Below are 21,768 nucleotides of genomic sequence, written 5' to 3'. Positions count from 1 at the left end.
TTTAAGTCACTTTGGTTTTCCTGTATTTAATTTATTTAGGCTATTGTAAAACGTTTCAGGGAACTATTTAAGTTTTTATGTACCTTTATACGAGTTGCTGTTATGTCTAAATTAATTTCCTGCACCGTTCATTTTTTGTTTAAGTGAAAGATTAGTCATGTGAGTTGTGTTGAAATTCTAATGTATTCATTCTGAAAGGTTTTAGAAAGCCATTCAAGTTTTATTAGGATTTATGACAAATATTATTTCGTTTCTTTTTGCATTATTACAATCTTTTAACGCCATTTTTTAAGCTTTTACAGCAAATGAATATGAGCCCCAAATATCAGCCTCTTAATACTAATAATTAATAATAGCCCTGAAAAACCCATATCGGTTATCCCTTAATCCTACCCCTTCGACTTTCTTATTGTGTCTCATAGCAAGATCTCCTGTTTATTGACATATACCACCAACCTTATATATATACAGTACTTATTACATCAAAAATAATAATAATGATAAAAAAAATAAAGAACCATATGTAGATCGATAGCAAGCGTAAAAATGATCCGTGAAAAACACATCAAAGCCTTTCATATTCCCTCTATGCTGAGAATACCATGCATTTTTTTTTTGTTTTTACTCTCTAATTTTATTTTAACAAGCATAATGGCCCAGGCTTGGTGTTGCCAGGTATTCTCCCTGCGTGAGGAAGTTAGGGCCATGGTTTGTTGAAAAAACCCCAGGAAACCACTAGGGAGTGCCAGAGTCACATGGCCGCATGCATCTGAATAGTTGGGATTTATTGGGACCGCCTTGACACCTATCCTGGCTCAAACACTCCCAGAGGCCTAAAGTACAACTGTGTAAATTTGGATGAAAATCAGTTAAGCCGTTTCAGAGCCTTTCAGCCACGTGCGAAGACACACACGCACGCAAATAGGGATTTATATAATATTCTAGATCTAGACTAGATAAACGTCAAGATATATTTCTAATTTCCTTCACAGGGTTGTGAAAAACTCATTTCCAATTATCATGAACGTTTGAGTTCTTTTATCGCTGCCAAAGGTGGCCCTACTCTATTACATTCAAGGGACAATTCCCTTTTTCACATAGGGCCACATAGGTTTTGATTTTTGTGACCCAAAAAATGAGAGCAGGTTTTTTGTATTACCCCTTATCAACAAGGAGTCTCGAAGGGGCTTTACAGACTACAGACTATTATAACACCGTCCCCTGATCTAAAACCTAATTGAGGGCAAGGAAAAACTCAAAAACCTCAGCATGAGGAAAATGAAGAAACCTTAAGATGGGGCCGCACATCAGGTCATCCCCCTTCCAGGTTGACCAAGCCAAGACGGATATTGCATTAACAAACAATAACATTAAAAATGAAATATAAAATAATTAAAGTATAATATGAAATAAAAAATAAAATAAAAAGAATGACCAGGTTACAACGGATTTAGCATCAACAAACAATACATAGATATTGTCAACACAAAATATAGAGTAGGTCATTTCTAAGCTATTGAATATGAGTGTGTTTTAAGCCTAGATTTAAACAAAATTTCAAAACTGCATTTTGTGTATTTTCGGGTTGTCTCTGTGTGATACAGACGCTGCCCTACTTACGAACGAGTTATGTTCCGGACGATCGTTTGTAAGTTGAATTTGTTGGTAAGTTGCTTCAGTGCTATATTTTGTATATTTACGATTTATATAAGTATGTTTAAGGCTTGTATAGAAAACCTGTATTGTTTTGTACTCAAAAATAAACATTTTATCAAATAATATGCTCTATAAAGATAAATAAAGTTAAGTAACACGTACTATTGGAAAATGAGCTTCAAGAGTTAGGCGCCTTCTTTCTCTATGGTAAAAAGTGGCCAAAAAAAAGCGATCCTACCATTTTCTCAACCGTATCAAGCTTTCTTATTCCAAACTCATTTCAAAAGAAACGGCTCAACTCTTCTTTAAACTTTACACCAACCATATTGAATGGATGCACGAGATAATAAACAATAAAAACTTCAAAGTTTTTTAGCACGCTGGAGATACAGTATAGAATGTTTACACACGAACTAGGAAGAGGAAGTGGAATTCTTCTTCGGGGTGGATGCTGGTGTACATCTCACAGCGCCACGCGCCGGAAAGAAACACTACAGCACTGTCCTCTACTCGGATAAAGGTGCACACGATCCAAAATCTAACTTACAGCAATGTTCGGATATTTTACGACATCCCGAAAAAAATGTTCGCATCTACCGTTTTTCGGAAGTCGAATGGTTGTAAGTAGGGGAGAGTCTGTATTCAAATTGGTTTGATGATCTGAAACCTTTGTGAGTGGTAGATATGCAAAAAAATACAGAAATCAGGAAGGGGTCAAGTCCTTTTTCACGGCACTGTATATTCACCGCTGTATTTATATTATTATTTCCCTGTTAAAATGTGGTCCACTTACCAAAAGGGGTCGGTTCACTTACCGGTCCTATGATCTCCATTCCACCAGGCATTTGTTCCGAGAAACTTCCCAACACCAAAATCTGTCTATCGTCACAGAGCAAAAATAATTGTTCACCTTGCCGGCCTGCACAGAAAATCAACAGAACAAAAATGTGTTTAGTCGGCCGAGCAGGAACTGTTCTGTGATGTTTTGCTGAGTATGGGATGGTTTGCCTTGTGAGTAATTTCGTGTTTAGTCTTCTTTGTGTAGACAAATAGTCGCGGCGATGAAAACGAATCTGTCATGACTAAAACGCAATTTTGGGTAATGCAATCAGGCTTTTTCCTGAAAATATTTTTGGGCTTGCCAGGAAATGTTCTCGCTATTATTGATAATACACTAGCGGCTGTTCGAGTTCCCATAAACTGCTGAAGTTTACAAGTTGATTTGTTTCGCTTTCTGGCCATTAAGCAGCTGTTTTTGTCCTTTCGGTCGTTTTTAAAGGTTAGTGGATCAAGATTTTACTCTTTTGAATCTAGCACAGGAATAAGCAAATTACAGCTCGATGCTACATACGACCTGCCGGGCGTTTTAGACTAACTTGTGGAACCCAAAAATTTGACAACAAAAAGAGTGCTTGAAGATGCTTGAAATTCTTGCCATTGCCTTGTTTCCTTGTAGTCTGACTCTATAGACCACAAAATAGAAGATTTTTTTTTTTTTAAGTGCGTGAAAATGGTGACTTGTTATTATGGCGTTGTCATGTAAAGCGTCATCGCCCCCTACTGGTCACACCCAAGAGGACTGCTATGTTGAGAAAACCATCTCTTTTGGCTTTTCTATTTCGGCTTCCAAAAGGCTCCTCAAATTTTCTTTGAAAAATAGATATATCATCATTAAACATAATACAACAAACTAATCAGTAATTAGAAATTTCACATTTTGCAAGGGGGATACATTAAAAACACAAGAGTTATAAATTTTGACGGATCTACGAAAAAAGTTGTAAAATTCAAAACAGTTTTAGCTTTTTACATACTGAACAGGTTAAAAATGTCGAACAACACCACAAAATACCTGAGAATTCAAAACAATAAAATGAGAATTTAACCAATTAACTCTTCGATGCTATAAAAAATGATCCCCATGCCACAAATATAAATGAAAACAAAAGGAAAAGATCGGCAATCTCTCAGATTTAAAATTGAATGCGCTCTACTTCGGAGCACTAAAAATCATTAACATGAGCTGAAATTTTGCTCATTTTTCAGCTTTTTATACATTCTGTACTTTCTTTGTCTTCCGTTTTCAACTCCATTATGACCCGACACCTTTAGTGCCCTTTCCGTGTTTGTGAACAAGTGTGACATAACCAAGCCGCGCGTGAATTGTTGAACTAGAACGGCAGAATTCATGTCAGTTTATAGCAACCCATTGGCAAACACACCTCAAAATAGCACAAAGAATGTGTCAGCAGCATGATAGCAACTTTATTTTAGTCATCAAAGTCAACCAAAAAAAAGGTTATTTTGATCAGTGCTGGATTGCATCCTTTGAAGGTACTGGAAAAATGAAGGGAAAAAAATGGCCTTGAAAATGCTTGAATTTGGCCATGAAAAAGGGGTACAAACCCTGATATATATATATATATATATATATATATATATATATATATATATATATATATATTATTTTTTTTATTTATTTATTTATTTTTTGTGTGTGCTGGTGTCCCTATAAAATCAGCAATTAGCTGTAAGAATTGTACATACAGTATAAATATCTGCATGTATGTTTACAGACCCTACCCTGCTTCAGTATGTTTAAGGTTTATATAAGTATGTTTAGGGCTTGTATATGTAACCTGTATTGTTGTGTACTAAAGAGTAAAAATTTCATACAATAGTATGCTCTATAACGATGAATATGTTAAGTTTAACTTACTTTTGGAAGATGGGCTTCAAGAGTTAGGCGTCTTCCTCCTCCGTGGTAAAAAGTGGCCGAAAAAAAAAGCGATCCAACCATTTTCACAACCGCATCAAGCTTTCTTATTCCACTTTCATTTCAAATGAAACGGCTCGAGTCTTCTTTACACTTTACACCAACCATATTGTATCGATGCGCAAGATATTAAACAGTCAATATGTCAAAATTCTTGGTGTGCTGGAGATACAGTACAGTATGTTTACACACAAAACTAGGAAGAGGAAGCGGATTTCTTCGTCGGGGTGGATGCTGGGTGACCTCTCACAGCGCCACGCGGCGGGAAGAAGCACTACAGTAATGTCCTGGACTCGGAAAAAGGTGCACACAATACAAAATCTAACTTAAAGCAATGTCCGGATATTTTTGGACATCCCGCAAAAAATGTTTGTATCTACTGTTTTTCGTATGTCCAATGGTCGTAAGTAGGGGAGCGTCTGTATTCATAAATACATAATAGAAAAATTGGATATATCAATTGCGAAGATATCGGATCAACACTGTATGGGCCTGCCCCCAATTTCTAAGCCAAACGTTTTAACTCACCCAAAAATGTGCCCACCCTGATCTAGCAGCTTTGCAACAATAATCAAAACATAGAAAGTCAAATAAGTTGCTCAAGAGTAGAGAACATTCCCATGCAATCCCAATCATTGTTCCACACAAAGGCTCGAGAAATAAGACCTTGCTTCATCTCACTTGTTTTTTTTTCTCCTCGTCAATTCTCAAAAGGAGCCTCATATAAAAGAAATGTGGCGTCAAATAGACTCTGGGGCATTTATTTCTTGTGCGAAAGTGTAACAGGTCAGAAGTCGTGGAGCGGTTCGCCGTTTTCCAGTCCTGATTGAGAAAACGGGAAGAAAGACGACGCAAGGATGTTGTATTTCTTTATGATCGGCATTGCACTTTGGGCGCTTCACTTTAAAAATGTCAAATGGCTTTATTCTTGAAAAAGAAAGCACGGAAAATTCCGAGCTAGCTACAGGGTTCGTGCGGGAGCTTGAAACCCTTGAGAATTCTTGTATTTTAATGTTTTGTTTTCAAGGTCGGGAAAATGCATGAATTTTGGGTGAAGTGCTTGAAAATGCTTCCATCCATTATCCGCACCGTTTATCCTCAGTAGGGCCGCGGGGGTGCTGGAGCCCATCCCAGCCATCTCCGGGCAGTGGGCAGGGGACACCCTGAACTGAGGTTAAGCGACCCTACTGAGGATAAGCGGTGCAGATAATGGATGGATGGATGCTTGAAAATGCTTGCCATGTTTCTTGGCAGTCTGACCTCAAAAAGACCACAATAAATGAAGGAAATGTTTTAAAATGTGCTTGAAAATGACGCCGACATGCCTGCTCTGGGGGGTTGTCATTATGATGTTGTCATGTGAAGCATCACCGCCACATACTGGTGCTTCCAAGAGGACAGCTCTATTAGAAAATTGGCCCTTATGGCTCCCAAATCGCTCTTCAGATTTTAACATAACTTTAGTTTTTGCAAACTTGTGGTAATATTTCGTGTCATTATTCTATTATGTTTTTTGTATGTTAGATATCGTTGGTATCTCAACCTGTCCAGTGTTGTCCAGTTATGTGTTTTGTTTTGACATAATTTGTCTTCCAACATATTTTGCAGTTAAAGGTAGTCAATGTTCCATTACTAAATTTCAAGATTTCATCGCCCATGCGCTCTAGTTATTTTGTGGGACTGTTTGTGTCACCTTTCATGTTTTGTAATGTTAGAACTCATTGGTGTTCCAACATATCCAGTGTTTCATGTTTTTCTCAGTAAGATCAAGTTAATGTTCCGTTATCAAATTTCACGGTTTCCTCGTCATGGCACTCTACTTTTTCTGTCCACTTGTGGGAATGTTTCTGTCGTTTCCTTTAATGGAAAAAATAAATACTCTGCCTTTTTATTTAGCACTTTTCAAATCACTGAAAACCCCCTAAGCGCTATACAATATATTTTACAGTTATAAAATATTTTTCACAATCCTTCTTTTGTCTCTACATTTATGCAGAGCTGCCAAGAAAACCTACTACAGAATGGATAAAGAGAATTCTCAGAGTTGGATTTTTCCCCTAGTCACATTTAATAGTGTGATTAACACTAACCCTTAGAATAGAATAGAATAGAATAGAATAGAATAGAATAGAACGCCTTTATTGTTATTGCACAAAGTGTCAATGAAATTTAAAGCTGCCCCATATAGTGCACATGTGCTCATATAATATAAAATGACATTGAATATAAAACATAACAGAATTTTAAAAAGAACATAGAATTTAAAAGTAGTGGAATTACCGAATTGATAAAAAAGGTTGAACAAGAAAGTATCTATTATCATTAACTATTATATTTGGTATGAAATGTAACTGTTTAATGTTTTTGAAAATCATAATTTATAAAATTCAATATTACAAATGAATGAAGAATGCTTTATTTTGATTTTTTTTTCATATAAGAACATATTTTAAACAGACGCTGCCCTACGGACAATCGTTCGTAAGTGGAATTTGTTAGTAAGTTGCTTCAGTAATATATTTTGTATATTTAAGGTTTATACAAGTTTGTTGAAGGTTTGTAGAAGTAACCTGTATTGTTTTGTACTAAAAAAATCAACATTTCATAAAATAATATGCTCTATAAAGATAAATAAAATTAAGTTAAACATACTTTTGGAAGATGAGCTTCAAGAGTTAGGCGACTTCTTCCTCACTGGTAGAAAGTGGCTGAAAGAAAGAGATTTGACCATTTTCTCCACCGCATCAAGTTATCTTATTCCACTTTCATTTAAAAAGGAACGGCACACCTCTTCTTTACACTTTACACCAACCATATTGAATGGATGCACAAGATATTAAACAATAAAAATGTCAAAGTTCTTAGCGCGCTGGAAATAGTGTAGGCGTAGAATGTGAGGTGCGCATGAATGATGTTAGTAGGGCGACGAATGTCGCGAGAGTTGGTGCGAGAGTGTAGGGGAGTGCGAGAGTTTAGTTTTGGAGAGAGTTCGGTGTGTTCACAAAGAGACTATTTTTTCATGAAGGAGGAGTAATCGTTGTCACAATATGTTAACCCATTTTGTAACAATGACAATAAAGGTATATTCTATTCTTCTATTCTATTCTTTCTATTACCCACACAAAACGGCACGCTACATTGGTGGCAGCGGTGGGATTACGAGCCGGTGAAGGAGAGATGTTTACGAAGTAGGAAGAAGAAGCGGATTTTTTCACTTTCAGGTGGATGCTGGTTGAGCTCTCACAGCGCCACCACTCGCCAGTAGCGGCGGAAAGAAGCACTACAGTACTGTCCTGTACTCGGAAAATGGTGCACACAATACAAAATCTAACTTTCAGCAATGTCCGGATATTTTACCACATTCGCAGAAAAATGTCGCATCTACGAAGGGTCGTAAGTAGGGGAGCGTCTGTAATTTGTTATCAACTAGTGTAGTAGACATGGTGACTCTATGGAATCAGCTACACCGACCACTCCAGATCATGACAATTTAAATCCAGGAAAAAAATCAACACCAACCCAATTAAATGAAAAGAAAATGCATCTAACAATAATCCAGTTTGCTCAAATCTACCGTGCACTCTTCCGCCCCTAATGTCGATCGATTGCAAACGTCAAAGCAGTTTTTTTCCGCCTAAAGCATCCGAGTAGCCGTCCAGACAGTTAGTTAGTGGTTTGGCCAGACATGGGGACTTGAGACTTAGTGACTTGGACTCGAGTCGACTCGAGTCGCTGTTTTTATGACTTGTGACTTGACTTGGACTTGGCAATCTAAGACTCGGGACTTGACTTGTGACTTGACTTGCCCAAGAAAAAAATACTTGGGACTTACTTGGGACTTGAAGGTGAAGACTTGAGACTTACTTGAGACTTGCACATGTGTGACTTGGTCCCATGTCTGGGTTTGGCCTCCCCATTTCCCAGTGTCAGGGTGTGGCGTGTTGTCGTCCAGATAAGTATTACGTAACAATGGCTCACTGCATGAACTCAGGCTTGAGCTTTTTGCACAGGAAGCCCAAGTCTGAGTCAGTTGTGGCATAGCTGCCAAATGGGCTCCGCTTAGCCGCTAACATGCGGCGTAACAAGCTGCTGAGGGCCAATGCATGACTCCAATTCAGTACGTTTACTTAGTCACTCCAGTGTTGTGTTTGGTGCACGTTGTAGTCGAAATGCTCTTAATGCATTACAGACGAATATAGTTTGATACTGCACTGCAAAAGGAAGACACTTTTTAAATAATTTTCTTTTACATATTTCATTTATTAATGTTTTTTAGGGGGAGTAGAGCGTCTAAGCTTGCCAAAAATGTGCAAAAATTCATTCTCATTTCCCTATTACAATTTTTCCCGTTTTCCTGTATTTTTAATCTGATCTAATAATTTGATATGAGTGAAAAGGCAGAATGATTACATTTTATGTTTTATTATTTTACTTGAATAATTTTAAATATATGTTGAAATAGGAAAGAAAAAGAATTGACTTAAAAATATGATTGTTTAATTAACAAAAGGCATTTTTAAAAGGGACACTTTAGATTGCAAATAATACATTCGCCTTCTACTATAACCAATTTTTTCCTATTCTAATGTATTTATAATTAATGAAGTACTCTCATATGGCAGTTTTTTTTTTTCATTTTATGGTTGTTTTTCCCAATTTACTAAAAATATGTTTTAAATAAATCTTAAAATATGCAAAATAAAGATTTAATTGAAAAGATTAATGTTTTATCATATTTCCTCATATGTTAAATTTAGAAAAGGCAGACACTTGGGGAATCAGAACATTTTAAATTACAAAAATAGATAATTATTTCACTATGAGAAAATATGTTTTCTTTCTTTCTCTATATCCCCTTATATGCATTTGATAAAAAAAATCTGGTATGAAAATGGGCAGAACGCGTTTTTCCTGTTTTACTAAAACCATTACTTAAATAAATATTGAAATAGGAAAAGTGATGATCGTTTTTTGACATTTTTCAAACATTTCCAATGTATACTTTCTGTAAATGAAATATAAGAACTTTTAAACTCAAAAGAGTATTTTGTTATTTCCAACTCATGGTGCCAAACAGATTATAGAAGAAAATATGTTCTTCTGATTCTAAGGTCATTTTGACTATTTTTCCAAATGTATGTATTAATAAATATCTAAAATATTTGTATTAAAAAAAAACAATGAACATTTTGGTCATTAAGGCCCCAAGAAGGTACTACGTCGTCCTATTCAAAAGGGAATAAAGGTCATTTTAATATTTTTATTTTTATTTTTATGTGTTGATAAATATCTGAAATATTTGTATTTAAAGATCAATACACATATTGGTCATTAAGGTCCCAAGAACAGTCTACATATGTTTTTCAAGATGATCTACAGTATTTTGAAACCAAAATTCAACTTTTTGCTCATAGTATATCATCCATCCATCCAATATCTGCACCACTTATCCTCAGTAGGGTCGCAGGGGTGCCGGAGTTTGCATGTTCTCCCTATACTTGCGTGGGTTTTAAATCATATCAATTTTCCTCCATTCGCCATCACCGACGACCAGTTTCCTAACTAATCATTCTTCAAAAAAACATCCTGTTCTCCTGATACCGTTTGCTAGAAACTAAAGATCTTAGCCATATTTTTTAGGGAAATGAAAGCACATTGGCCGTGTCACCCTTTTTAAAGCGTTTAGACAAAATGTTTTTCCCAACTGTTAGTTTGAACTTCATTTCAACACACCTTGCACAACTCCCATTGACGTCATTACGACAGCACACCTTTTTTGTCAAACTGGAATTATGATGAACGTCATTTATGTGAGGTAATGTTTCCTCGTTGTTAAGCTTAAGTTTTTGTGGATTCACTTAAAAAAATATTTTCATTTGTGACCTTTGCGAACCTGTTTATTTGCTAAAGTAAGAGGTTTTAAGCATACGGAATGAAAGCTACGACCCTGGCGTGATTCTACAAGCAGGAAGCTTTTTATAACATTTATTAATTGTACCTAGTAATTTAAAGGCAGTTGGGATTCATAATTGATTCATCTTGCCTTCCCCGCTAGTCACAACAACCAATTGAAAAACCTTAAAAAGAGTAAAAATATGCTACATAGAAATGAACTTACTTGAAATGTACGACTGTTGAAAATAAAATAGATCACATTAAATATTTGTGAAAACGTTGGAGATCTGTTATATTCTGGCATTTGACAAGGTTACTATGAAAAGTTTTGCGCTAAGTGGGACTGTGAATTTTCATTTCGGAGGAATTAAGTATCTGTTTATGGCTACAGCTAACCTGATAGATATAGCTGGCTAGCTAGATATTGTCACATTCAGTCTTTTTCTTCTTCTAAGTGTTCCTTTGATTTTGTCTACTGAGAAAATAGGCTGTCAAAATAAAAGCAGGGACAATGAGCAGTCCCTTTGAGGGTTTTGTTTACAGAATATTCCAGGCACAATTAAATCAGACAATGTCTGCACAGTTCACAAATGCAAAGAGAAAAACAGCTAACAGTCACTCTTATACTAACAGTATAAACGAAACCTAAACTTAGAGGAAAACAGAACTTAAGGTTTCAGTAATGGTGGAAAATTGCACTGTGCAACAACCCTTTGTCTAAACTGGTGTTTTGCTGAAATGTCCTACCTTGTGGAGATGTTCAACAAAAGCCTAGTGCGCATGCGCAAACGGCTAATTGCTTGTACTTACAATTTTTATTTTTATTTACACTTGTTTAACTATTTCACTGCTTTAAAATACTGTTTAATGATGTAGCTTTTAAGCCTGGTGTGTTTTTTCTGTGATAGCTCTTTAGCATGGTGTTTCTTGAATACAAAAATCACGCACTGTATGTATGCATGCTAGCCCCTCATGACGTACAAGTTCTTTTTGCAATAATTCTGAGTTTCTGTGTTGATAGTTTTACTTGATAATAAAAGAAAACAAAATTTGCTGTCAAATTAGTCTACGGTAGGACATCTCTGCAAGGTAGGACGTTTCGGCTGAACACTGGTTTTAGCACGTCTGATACGACAATGATCAAGGCCACTTCTGGCTACAAAATGAAGCACAACTGAAATAATTAGGAAACAGTTGTATTATCACAACTGAAGAAATGAAGTTATGTTATAAATACTGTATTTATTATTATTATTTATTGTATGTATAACTTGCAACCCAAAAAATAAATCGAATAAAATGTTGCTTCACTTTTACTCAGCTCAAACTCTGCAGCATTGGATGCAACAGGAATCCAACCTGGGTCACAGCGGTGACAGCACCGAATCCTAAACTTTGGACCACCAGTGATACAGATAAATCATGAAAAAGCATAGAATGTTATCTTTTCACATTATTTTGACAGTACCAGAGACAAATTTTAATTGCATTTTGCATTTCACTGATAAAAGTGACAGTAAACTCTAAAAAGTAGTACAGTAAGGAGGTGAAACCTAATGTCTTTTTGTTTGTCTTTATCACTGGTGTTCTAGTGGTTACAGATCAGCGCTCTCACCGCTGCGACCCGGGTTTAATTCCCGCTGGGTCCAATGTTTTCCGATTGTGGTTAGCGATATTTTTCGACTGATCACTCATTGCACAAATACGGTGAAACTTTGTGTATAAAGCGCCCCCAAACTTTTAGTTCTTTTTTTAGGCTAAAAAAGAGCATTATACAAAAATAACTATTGTAAATGAAAAAGTTATGAAAGTCCAAAATAATTTAAAAATTATTAAAGAAGAAATTATACAATAATAACAATATACAAGCCATGACAAACTGTAATTCAATAATACAACTATAACCAAAAAGCTACCTAAAATAATCTGCTAGCAAACTTGTCTCCCAGCAACTGTAGGACTCATGTTAATGAAATTAATTGAATTGAATTGTCTTTATTGTCATCAATAACAACGTTAAAATACATTTGTAAATAGTTATTTTATAATTCATTTAAAGCACTGTAGAGTTAATGTTTTTAATTTATATTTTATTATTTTGCTTTTTCAGGGATCTTGTGTTGTTGTTAGACCTTAAAACTGTGTAGTGTGTAAAAAGCTAAAAATTATGTTGTATTTTACATTTTACATTTTTTATGTCAATTTTTTAACTTTGTATTTAATTTATTTTTCAAGGATTCTATGCAAAATATATATAATTACCAATTGCAAGAAATTGGTGCATTAAATTTTATTATTACTGATAATATATAATTTAATAAAACAAACGATCTGAGGAGCCGTTTAGGAGCCAAAAGAGACGTTTTTCTAAATAGGGCTGTCCTCTTGGGTGCGACCAGTAGGGGGTGGTGATGATTCACGCGATAACGCCATAATAACGAGCCGCCAGAACAGACGTGTCCATCATGTTCATGCACTTTTTAAATTTTTATTGAGTGGTCTATGGAGTCAAATTGCCAAGAAACATGGCTACGATTCTTAGAATTTTCAAATACAATTCAAGCGTTTTCCAGACCTTAAAAACGACATTATAATTCAAGCATTTTTAAGGATTTCAAGCACCCGTACAAACCCTGCAATAACATTTAGCAGCGACAGAAAAAGAGAAAAAAAATTGCTTCATCATGCTTCACGGCTTCTTTTGTCTTCCAAATGGCACAATAGTTTGAGCAGCGCAGTTCTCCCGTTTCTGTCGACGGCAGTTTTCTTCCGTCCTCGCTCCCCCCTTTTTTTTTAAGTTGCTCTGATTTATGAAGCCATATCCCGTCGATTTGCGTCACGGCTAGCTGAGAGTTTGGTGTAGGCCTCGCGCTACCGAATTTTCGTGTCTCGCGTCTGGACAATGTCAGACAGCCTGGCTGTATCCTGCACTCTCCAAAGACTCCTTAACGTCTAACGTTCATTTCCTTATTTGCCTTCGATCACGAGCCCCGTGTGACCTCCAGACGCATGCACGTTTACTTGTGTGTGTGTGTGTGTGTGTACACTTAGACTTGATTCAAAATTAGGACAAAATCAGGGATGTGCAGCGGTGCAGTTACCTGACTTTGTTGCATTCGTCGTGGAGTTGATTCCGAATTGGTGCTGTTGTCTTTTCGTGCCATGGGTGTATTCGACCATTAGTGCAAAATGGTGGATGATAAAATATTATAGTATAATCAAGTCAGATTTTTTGTATAGCCCTTCATCGCAAATAGTCTCAAGGGGCTGCACAGACCACCATTGCACCGTCCCCTGATCTAAAACTGACATGAGGGCGAGGAAAAACTCATGATGAGGAAAATGAACAATCAAACCTGAAAGAAACATATCCTGGATGCAACTGGGACGCATCATCAGTGATGTATGTATCCATCAACTTGTATTCTTAAAATGTAATAATCACTCATTTCATAAATACCCTTTTTCTTGACTCTGATACAGGTGTTCCATTTTATAGAACGGAGGTTAAAGAATGCTGTATTATATTTTATGATACAAGTGATCATTTCAATCCTTCGGGGAAACGAGAACTTGGTTTTGGCAACTGTAAGATTTAAAACATTTTCCTTCTGTCTAATGTGGGTCGAATGTAATAGTGTAGAGCAAATGAAATATGGGGAACTGTTGCATAAATTGAAAAAACGAAAAGACAGAAAAAACTGTGGCTAAGCATCTAAAATGCGAAATAGCCATGTCACATTTATTTGCATAGCCCTCAATCATACAAGTCTCAAAGGGCTGCACAAACCACCATTGCACCGTCCCCTGATCTAAAACTTACATGAGGGCAAGGAAAAACTGAGGATGAGGAAATGAATGATCAAATTATATAAACTTGTATTCTTAAAATGTAATAATCATACATTTCATATATACTATTTTTCTCGACTCATAGAGCGGAGGTTAAAGAATGCTTTATTATATTTGTGATACAAGTGACTGTCTAATGTGGGTCGAATGTAATAGTGTAGTGCAAATGAAATATGGGGAACTGTTTCATAAATTAAAAAAAGGAAAAGACAGAAAAACTGTGCCGAAGCATCTAAAATGCGAAATAGTCATGTCATGTTTATTTTTATAGCCCTCAATCATATAGGTCTCAAAGGGCTGCACAGACCACTATTATCACATCCCCTGATCTGAAACCTACATGAGGGCAAGAAAAACTAAACAAACTCAGTATGAGAAAAAACAAGAAATACTGTACAATATACAGAAAACACTACTTGAGAAATTACAGGGGCTTTCCAATTTCATGCCTAAATCAGATGGAATGTCACTGCATTGTTGACATGGATTAGGTTACATTTTATCTGACTTGCTATGGGAGGTCTTCATTGACTTGAAAAGCGTTATATAAATGCAGACCATTTAACATTTAGGTTAAACCTTTTTTGGCTCACGCATAAAAAAACATGATTACCTTGGGACTTTTTTCCTGGATGTCTGATGACATCTACAAAGGTTTTACTGCTTCAAAATAACTAGTACTGGCAGATCAGTTTTATAAAATAGCAGCAAGGAACAGTTAGGTTGGTTATTTATTCAAGATAGGGCATTTATTTGAAGAATGGAAAACACAGTGGTGCTTCAGCTTTAGAACTTAATCCATTCCAGGTTGGAGGACGAGGACTGAGTTTGGTCATGAACTGGATATATTTTGTTCATTAGAAAATAATTGTTGACGTATTAATCCGTTCTGGCCCAGATGAAAAGTCCACTTTTTTTTCTCTAACAAGCAATTGGGTCATAAACGTTATATATATATATATATATATATATATATATATATATATATATATTTATATATATATATATATATATATGTGTCTGATGACATCTACAAAGGTTTTACTGCTTCAAAATAACTAGTACTGGAGCCATACCCCCCAGTGGGAGGTGGCCAGAGTCTTTTCTGACTCTTTTCTGGGAGATTGATACAGAGGAGGGCATTCCCCCTCGCTCAACCCAACTGATGTGTTGGGAGTCCTTAGGTGAGCAAACCCCCCAATTCCAACCCTTAATGCCGAGCGCCAAGCAGGGAGGCAATGAGTACCAATGTTGGAAGTCTTAGGTATGACCCGGCCGAGGCTTGAACCAGCAACCTCCCAGTTTGTGTGCTTGTGTGCGCCAGTTTTGTGTGCTTGTGTGTGCGTCTTCTTAACTCTTCCGGACAACAACATATAAGTGGAACAACACTGAATTGCGTTTGAAAGAGAATACATTTTTTCTAAAAAATTAAGTCAAGTTGGTCGAGGGCGGAAGCGCTGGAAAGTTGAAACACCACTGTACTTAAGGTATTGTGTACTGCAGTCTGTTTTGGAGTCTGTACAATTTTGCTCGTGTTTTGTCAAGGTAAATCATGAATCCACTGTTCATATTATCGTTGTGGATGAGATTATTCCTTTCCCCGACCCGTAGGTCCGGGCTTTGCCGGGCAGACGCCAGTGGCGCATTGAAAACAATTTCCTCTCGACAGTAATCTGGCAAAACTCTTTTCCCCGACAAGAAAGACGGTAAACAGCAGCACTTAGCGACCTCTTAAGAACCTAATTGCCTATTAAGCACAATTGAGTCCTCCTTTATTCTTCCGCCTCTGTTGGGGGCTCCCATCCCCTGAGACTTTGCTTGCCTGTAAACATAGATGAGCATCTCGGGGTTTTTTTTTTTTTTTGCGTGTCAGCATGTCACATGTCACCACACATTGTAAGGACAACTCATCTTCCTATGGATTCCAACTTCCTTAATGTGTTTTTTTTCTCCTCCAAATCGAATCTCCGTGCATTAGTAATTCATAAGCAAGGCTGTGCAGGAAGTGAGCTAAAAGAGTCTTTTGCTTCTGTGCTTCTCAGGCTTAACGGATGAGAAAGTGAAGGCCTACCTCTCTCTGCACCCGCAGATGCTGGATGACTTTGTGCTGGAGAGCGTGAGCGTGGAGACGTTGGACAGATGGCTGAAGAAGAAGACCAACTGCAGGCCTGCTGGTACACCTGTCGACGCACAAAAAACATGTACCAGTTCTGCTTAGTTTGCTATGTGAAGGAGTTAGAATTCCTGTTGCGTGTTCCTTCGGTGGGATGTTTGCACGTCCTAGCCCGCGTAATCCCAAATAAGTCGACCGCTAATAGGCAGTGCCTTGAATTTCCACGTTGACGTTAGTCTTTTGCTTTTACAGAAAACCACAGTTTAGCAGGGGTGTTTATGTTTCCGATGTACCCGACCGCAGAATCCACTATATGCAACATGTTAGTCTGACGCACAATCTTTAGTTTATCTTTAGGCCAGAGGGGGCAGTTGTGAATTTCAAAAACAACAACTTCTGCTGATTTTAACATGCTGAACTCTCGTTTGTCGCAGTCTTTACATTCCACAAGAACCCTGCAACAGGTGAAATCCATGAAGTAGTAGAAAAGTACTGACTCCAGGATGTCTGAAGGACGTTAAGCTAACATTGAAAATTGTATTCTTTGTGATGAAAAGCCACATAACAAAGTCTAAACACCCAGCAGCTGTAATAATGCACCAATTTGATCGGGTGAGCAGTTGCAATAGGCGGACCTATAAAAACAGCGTGTGCATTCCTTCTCCTCTCCCAGCGCCGTCTGCACTGAACATAAATATGTTGGTATCCTCATTTGCAGTATTTTGTGACCTTTTTACAAAAGACCTTTGCTCGCACTGTTTTGAAATTATTATTCAGGACAAAAAGACATTCAAAATGAGCCTCAACACTCTTAGGGAACTGACGGCAAGAGACACATTTTAGGTGGTATATTTATACTGATACATACAAAGGCTTTGGTAATATTATTTCATAGATTTGATCACATCTAAAATATATTTGCTTACCGACCCCTGATATAAAGGATTCCATAGAAATATACTGCTAAATCCGGCGTCTGTTGGTGTAACACCATGACTGTAAAGTGCAGTTGAGACACTGCTCTAGTCAAGTCAAGTCATGTTTATTTGTATAGCCCTTAATCACAAAGAGTCTCAAAGGGATGCACAGATCAAAGAGTAATGCAAGCTACAGACTATTATGACACCATCCCCCCATCTAAAACCTACATGAGGGAAACTAATACACATTATCAACATAAAATATAGATTATTTATATGCTATAGAGTAGAAGTGTGTTTTAAGCTTAGAATTAAACATTTCCACTGAGGTTGCAGATCGCATCTCAGGGGGAAGAGCATTCCACAGCACCGGGGCCCGAAGGGAGAACGCTCTCGAACCTGCAGATCTCTTCTTGGCTCTTGGGATCACTAGTAGACCAGCATTTTCAGAGCCAAAGCTCCGGACCGGAACATAGGGGGAAATCTGAAAGATATGAGGGAGCAAGTCCATGCATGATTTTGTATAATACCAACAGAACCTTAAAATCACATCTTAAGCTAACAGGGAGCCAATGCAGGTAAGCTAAAATCGGGGTCATGTGATCAAACTTTCTTGTCTTAGTTAAAAGCCTTGCTGCAGTATTTTGTACCAGCTGAAGGCTCTTGATTTTGGACTTAGGGAGACCAGAGAGTAGTGCATTACAGTAATCGAGACGGGAGGTAACAAACGCGTGAATTATAATCTCCTCATCCGATTGAGACAGCATAGGACGAATTCTAGCAATGTTGCGAAGATGGAAAAAAGCTGTTCTAATAATATTCTTAACGTCTGTTTGAAACGTGTCGTTTGTTCTATATATTCTTGACCGGACAAAGTATTTATGGTTTCGCATATGCCAAAATTGGAACAATACAGAGACGATAAGCATGGTCATTATATTGTCCCAGAGCCAGGCGTACTCGTGAAAAAAGCCATACCGGGCTCACGAGCCATACGTTTCGACAAACACACGAGAGGGAGAAAAGAAGGGGGTGGTCGATTGTTTACAGGTTGCCAGACGAGTCGGAGCAGGCCTTGTTGAGCGTGTAGCGCTCGGCACTCAGCTAGCTGTTTCCCAGACCAACGGCATCCATCAAGGGCCCACATTGCTGGCGCAAAGCCCAGTCGAACTGCTGACGTCAGAGGCGTCCTCCGGAGACATGCAGTTCCACTCAAGGGGGGGCCCATGGGGAAGGAGGGAGGGCAAGGATTTTAGATTGTCGGCCGTGGCGGCAAAGAAAGCGTGGCGGTGAAGGAGGAAAGTGGTGAAGATCGGGCGCAGACGAATAGAAACCGGCATTCTCGGTGATCAAATTCTCTGGCGCCAAGCAGGAATAACTCACTGGAGTCTTTGGGCTTGGGTCAGCGCAAAGGAATCAGAGCAGAACTTTTATCGCAGGGCGGCGAGGGAGATGTGAGATCATTTTACGGAGGAGTTTTAGACTGCTTGGTACAAAAGAGAAAAAGGAGACAATCAGGGCCACTTAATTCAGACTTTTGGATGGGCTTTGTTTCCGAACAAAATGTGTTGAGTCTTGTCAGGTTTATATTAAATTGCGTGCCATGAAAAGATTCTCACATTTTACACATTTATTGTGCCTTTTTATATAAATACCTATTTTTTTAATAGCTTTACAATTAGAAGACAGAATCCATGTTTTTAAATCATTCGCCTAGTGTTTTAAGGAAGCACAGGTTGGATATAAGTAAATGAACTAGCCACTAGTAGCTCTATCCTTGTCCATATTCACCAACACTATTGTTTTCTGCAATACACTATTGCTTTTCTACCCTTAAAATCGCTTAGCATTTTCTTTTGTCGAATTTTTTTTTAAAATTTAAATGACAACAAAACCTCTTCTTTCGAGAGGATTTTAGTCAAAATCTGCTTTATCGTGAAGCAAGACTAAGTCTCGGTGCGTGAATAAACCTGCTCCAACAAACACATTTGATTTCCGTTGTGGTAAAAATTTGCCACTAGCAGTTTTAACCAACTGGATGTTCTTTTTTTCTGTAATATTCTGTTGACGGATTGTGTTTTGCGTGTAAAAATAAAGTTCATGAAAACATCTACCGCTTTTTAACGTCAAAAGGTTGACATGTACACCTGTCCAGTTGAGTGTTCTAAAAATGTTGTTACTTTCAGCGCTGTACAAATACAATTTTAGGTTGGAAATACATTGAACTCTGGAAAAAAAAAAATGTTTTTCCAAATGTAACTAATCTAACTCAACTTTGGCTTTGCGTGACTGCTAGCGATTTTTTGGTAACCACACTAACCTCTACTTAGTTTGGTCACTATTTACTTTTTAAATCTGGGCTTGATTTTATTAAATACATGCTAGTAATAATTGTAGTGGTGTGTAGAAGCAAGCTGACTTGAAGAGAACGCATTGGAGAATTAATAATAAAAACGAGCACAGTAGGAAAACGAAGATCGTGTAGAGCACAACACAAAATTGAGAGCCAAGCAATTCAACTGAGCGTTATTCAGCACCAGAGTACACTTGCCCAGTCCACAATAAAACCGACCATGCTAAGAAATAGGAACTGGCCCTGAATCTAATCAGATACTCGTTTCTGGGTAAAGCACTTTTCAGATAAAGAAATGCAACTCAAAGTGCTGATTAAAAGCATTCAATGTACAATCAGAAAAATTCCCTTGTTTATCTCCACCAAACTTCCCGGAACATCAAATCAAGTTTCGTCCAAGTTCTTGAAATCCTTGAATTTTAATGTTGTGTTTTCAAGGTCAGGAAACATTTTGGATTTAGGGTGAAAGGCTTGAAAGTGCTTGAAATTCTGGCCATTTCTCGGAAGTCTGACTATCGACCACGCAATAAATGACATTAAAATAAAAATAAAAGAAGCGCTTGGAAATGACTCAGACGGTTGCTTGGCATTGTGGCATTGTCATGTGAAGCGTCACCACCCCCAACTGGTCGCACCCAAGCTCTATTTACAAAACCCGCTGTTTTGGCTCGGCTCAATGAAAAGACACGGCTCTCTCGGCTTCTCAGAATTTTTTTGTTTTTTCAATAATATTATCAATAATAATAAAATATGCACCAAATTATTTATTACTTAGTAATTTTACATAGTTTGCAGAGGATCCCTGAAAAAAACTTGTGAAATAAGAATTCAAATATTTACAGATCTAACAAAAAATGTAACATATAAAGCAATTTTAACTTTTTACACATTGAACACATTTAAAAAAACTAAAATATAGTATAAATATTATATTAACTTACTGCTACATATAAATGATAAAATGCCAAAAAAGGGGAATATTTTATATTTATGTTTTAACCAATTTAGACGTAGATCCTCACAAAAAAATATAAATTAATGTAAGTAAAATGAAAGATTCAAATTTGTAATGCACTGTGCTTCGGAGCAATAAATATCATTAAAATGAGTCCAAATTTGGCACATTTTTCAGATTTTTATACACATAGTACTTTCTTTTTTTGTCTTCACCTATGGAGCCTTTTCTGTGTTTGTAGATAAGTGTCATTACTGAAGCGGTGTGTGCATTGTTGAAGCAGAATGGCAGAATTCATGTCAGTTTATAGCAGCCCATTGACACAAAAAGATCCTAGATTATACATAGGAACAGCATAAAATAGCACTAATTATGTGCTGGTAGCAAGATAGCAACTTTTTTTTTACTCATCAAAGTCAACCCCCAAAAAATGTTCTTTTGATTGGCAATAGATTTCTACCTTTGAAGGTACTGGAACAATGGAAAAATAGGCCCTCAAACATGCTTGAATTTGCCCATTAAAAGGGTTTACAAAATCCCTGTTAACTGAATATAGCTACTACTTGATCACCGGATGTCTGAAGCCCACCAAAGACAGACCGTTTATAATTTTCTAGGAATTCAAATCCAAGCATAAGGATTGACGTCAAGGAGCTTTTTCAGCCGTGTCCAAGCCAACATCCCGGTAGGAAACCAGACTAAAGCTCCAAACGGATCCGCTTACCAGTTGACATTCCGATACCATATGCCGAGGAACTCCCCTCTTGGCTCTTGTTGCATCATGTTCCCAATGGAAACCCTGAACAACCTGAGATTGAGAACGCGATAATCTGGGTTGCTCTAAACCAGGTCTTCTCTAAACCTGGTCCTTGAGAGATTTTGTGGGTTTTAATCCTTTTCATCCGTTGACACGCCCGATTCAAAAATCAAGATCGTTATCAGCGTTCCACAAATCTTTCCAATGAGTGGTTTAAAAAAATCAAAAGAATTGAAATACAGTTGCTTCTTAAAACCTCCATAGCTCCTGGCCTCTGGGACCAGGGTTGGGAAGCCAGTTCCCAATAAATGGGGCTACAGAACTGGAAAAAAACATCTTTAAATTACTGCCATGTGCCCTACTATCCAAGAACAACTTTGCAGGGTTTAACATAAATAAATACATGGATAAACAAACTTTTGCACGACAGCTTTATGAACAAGCAATGTCATATTCTAGTGAGCCAAGTCTGTTTTTGCTTTTTTGGGGGG

The 21,768-nt window shown here is 37.3% G+C and overlaps 1 protein-coding gene across 3 annotated transcripts in view; it reads left to right on the top strand.

The window, feature by feature from the left end:
* The window catches only part of pde10a (phosphodiesterase 10A), a 101,162-nt gene that overhangs the window by 44,048 nt on the left and 35,346 nt on the right, over positions 1-21,768 (top strand). For all 3 annotated transcript variants that reach the window (XM_088350805.1, XM_088350804.1, XM_088350803.1), the window contains exon 2: positions 16,222-16,353. In XM_088350805.1, coding sequence (XP_088206931.1) covers positions 16,222-16,353 — 132 coding nt within the window. The remainder of the gene's footprint in view (positions 1-16,221; positions 16,354-21,768) is intronic.

The sequence above is a fragment of the Urocampus carinirostris genome, chromosome 13 (genome assembly GCF_059441175.1).
Source record: "Urocampus carinirostris isolate Australia breed hairy pipefish chromosome 13, RoL_Ucar_1.0, whole genome shotgun sequence".
NCBI lineage: Eukaryota > Metazoa > Chordata > Actinopteri > Syngnathiformes > Syngnathidae > Urocampus > Urocampus carinirostris.
The sequence above is the reverse complement of the archived record's forward strand: the minus strand, read 5'-3'. Positions and strand labels throughout refer to the sequence as shown.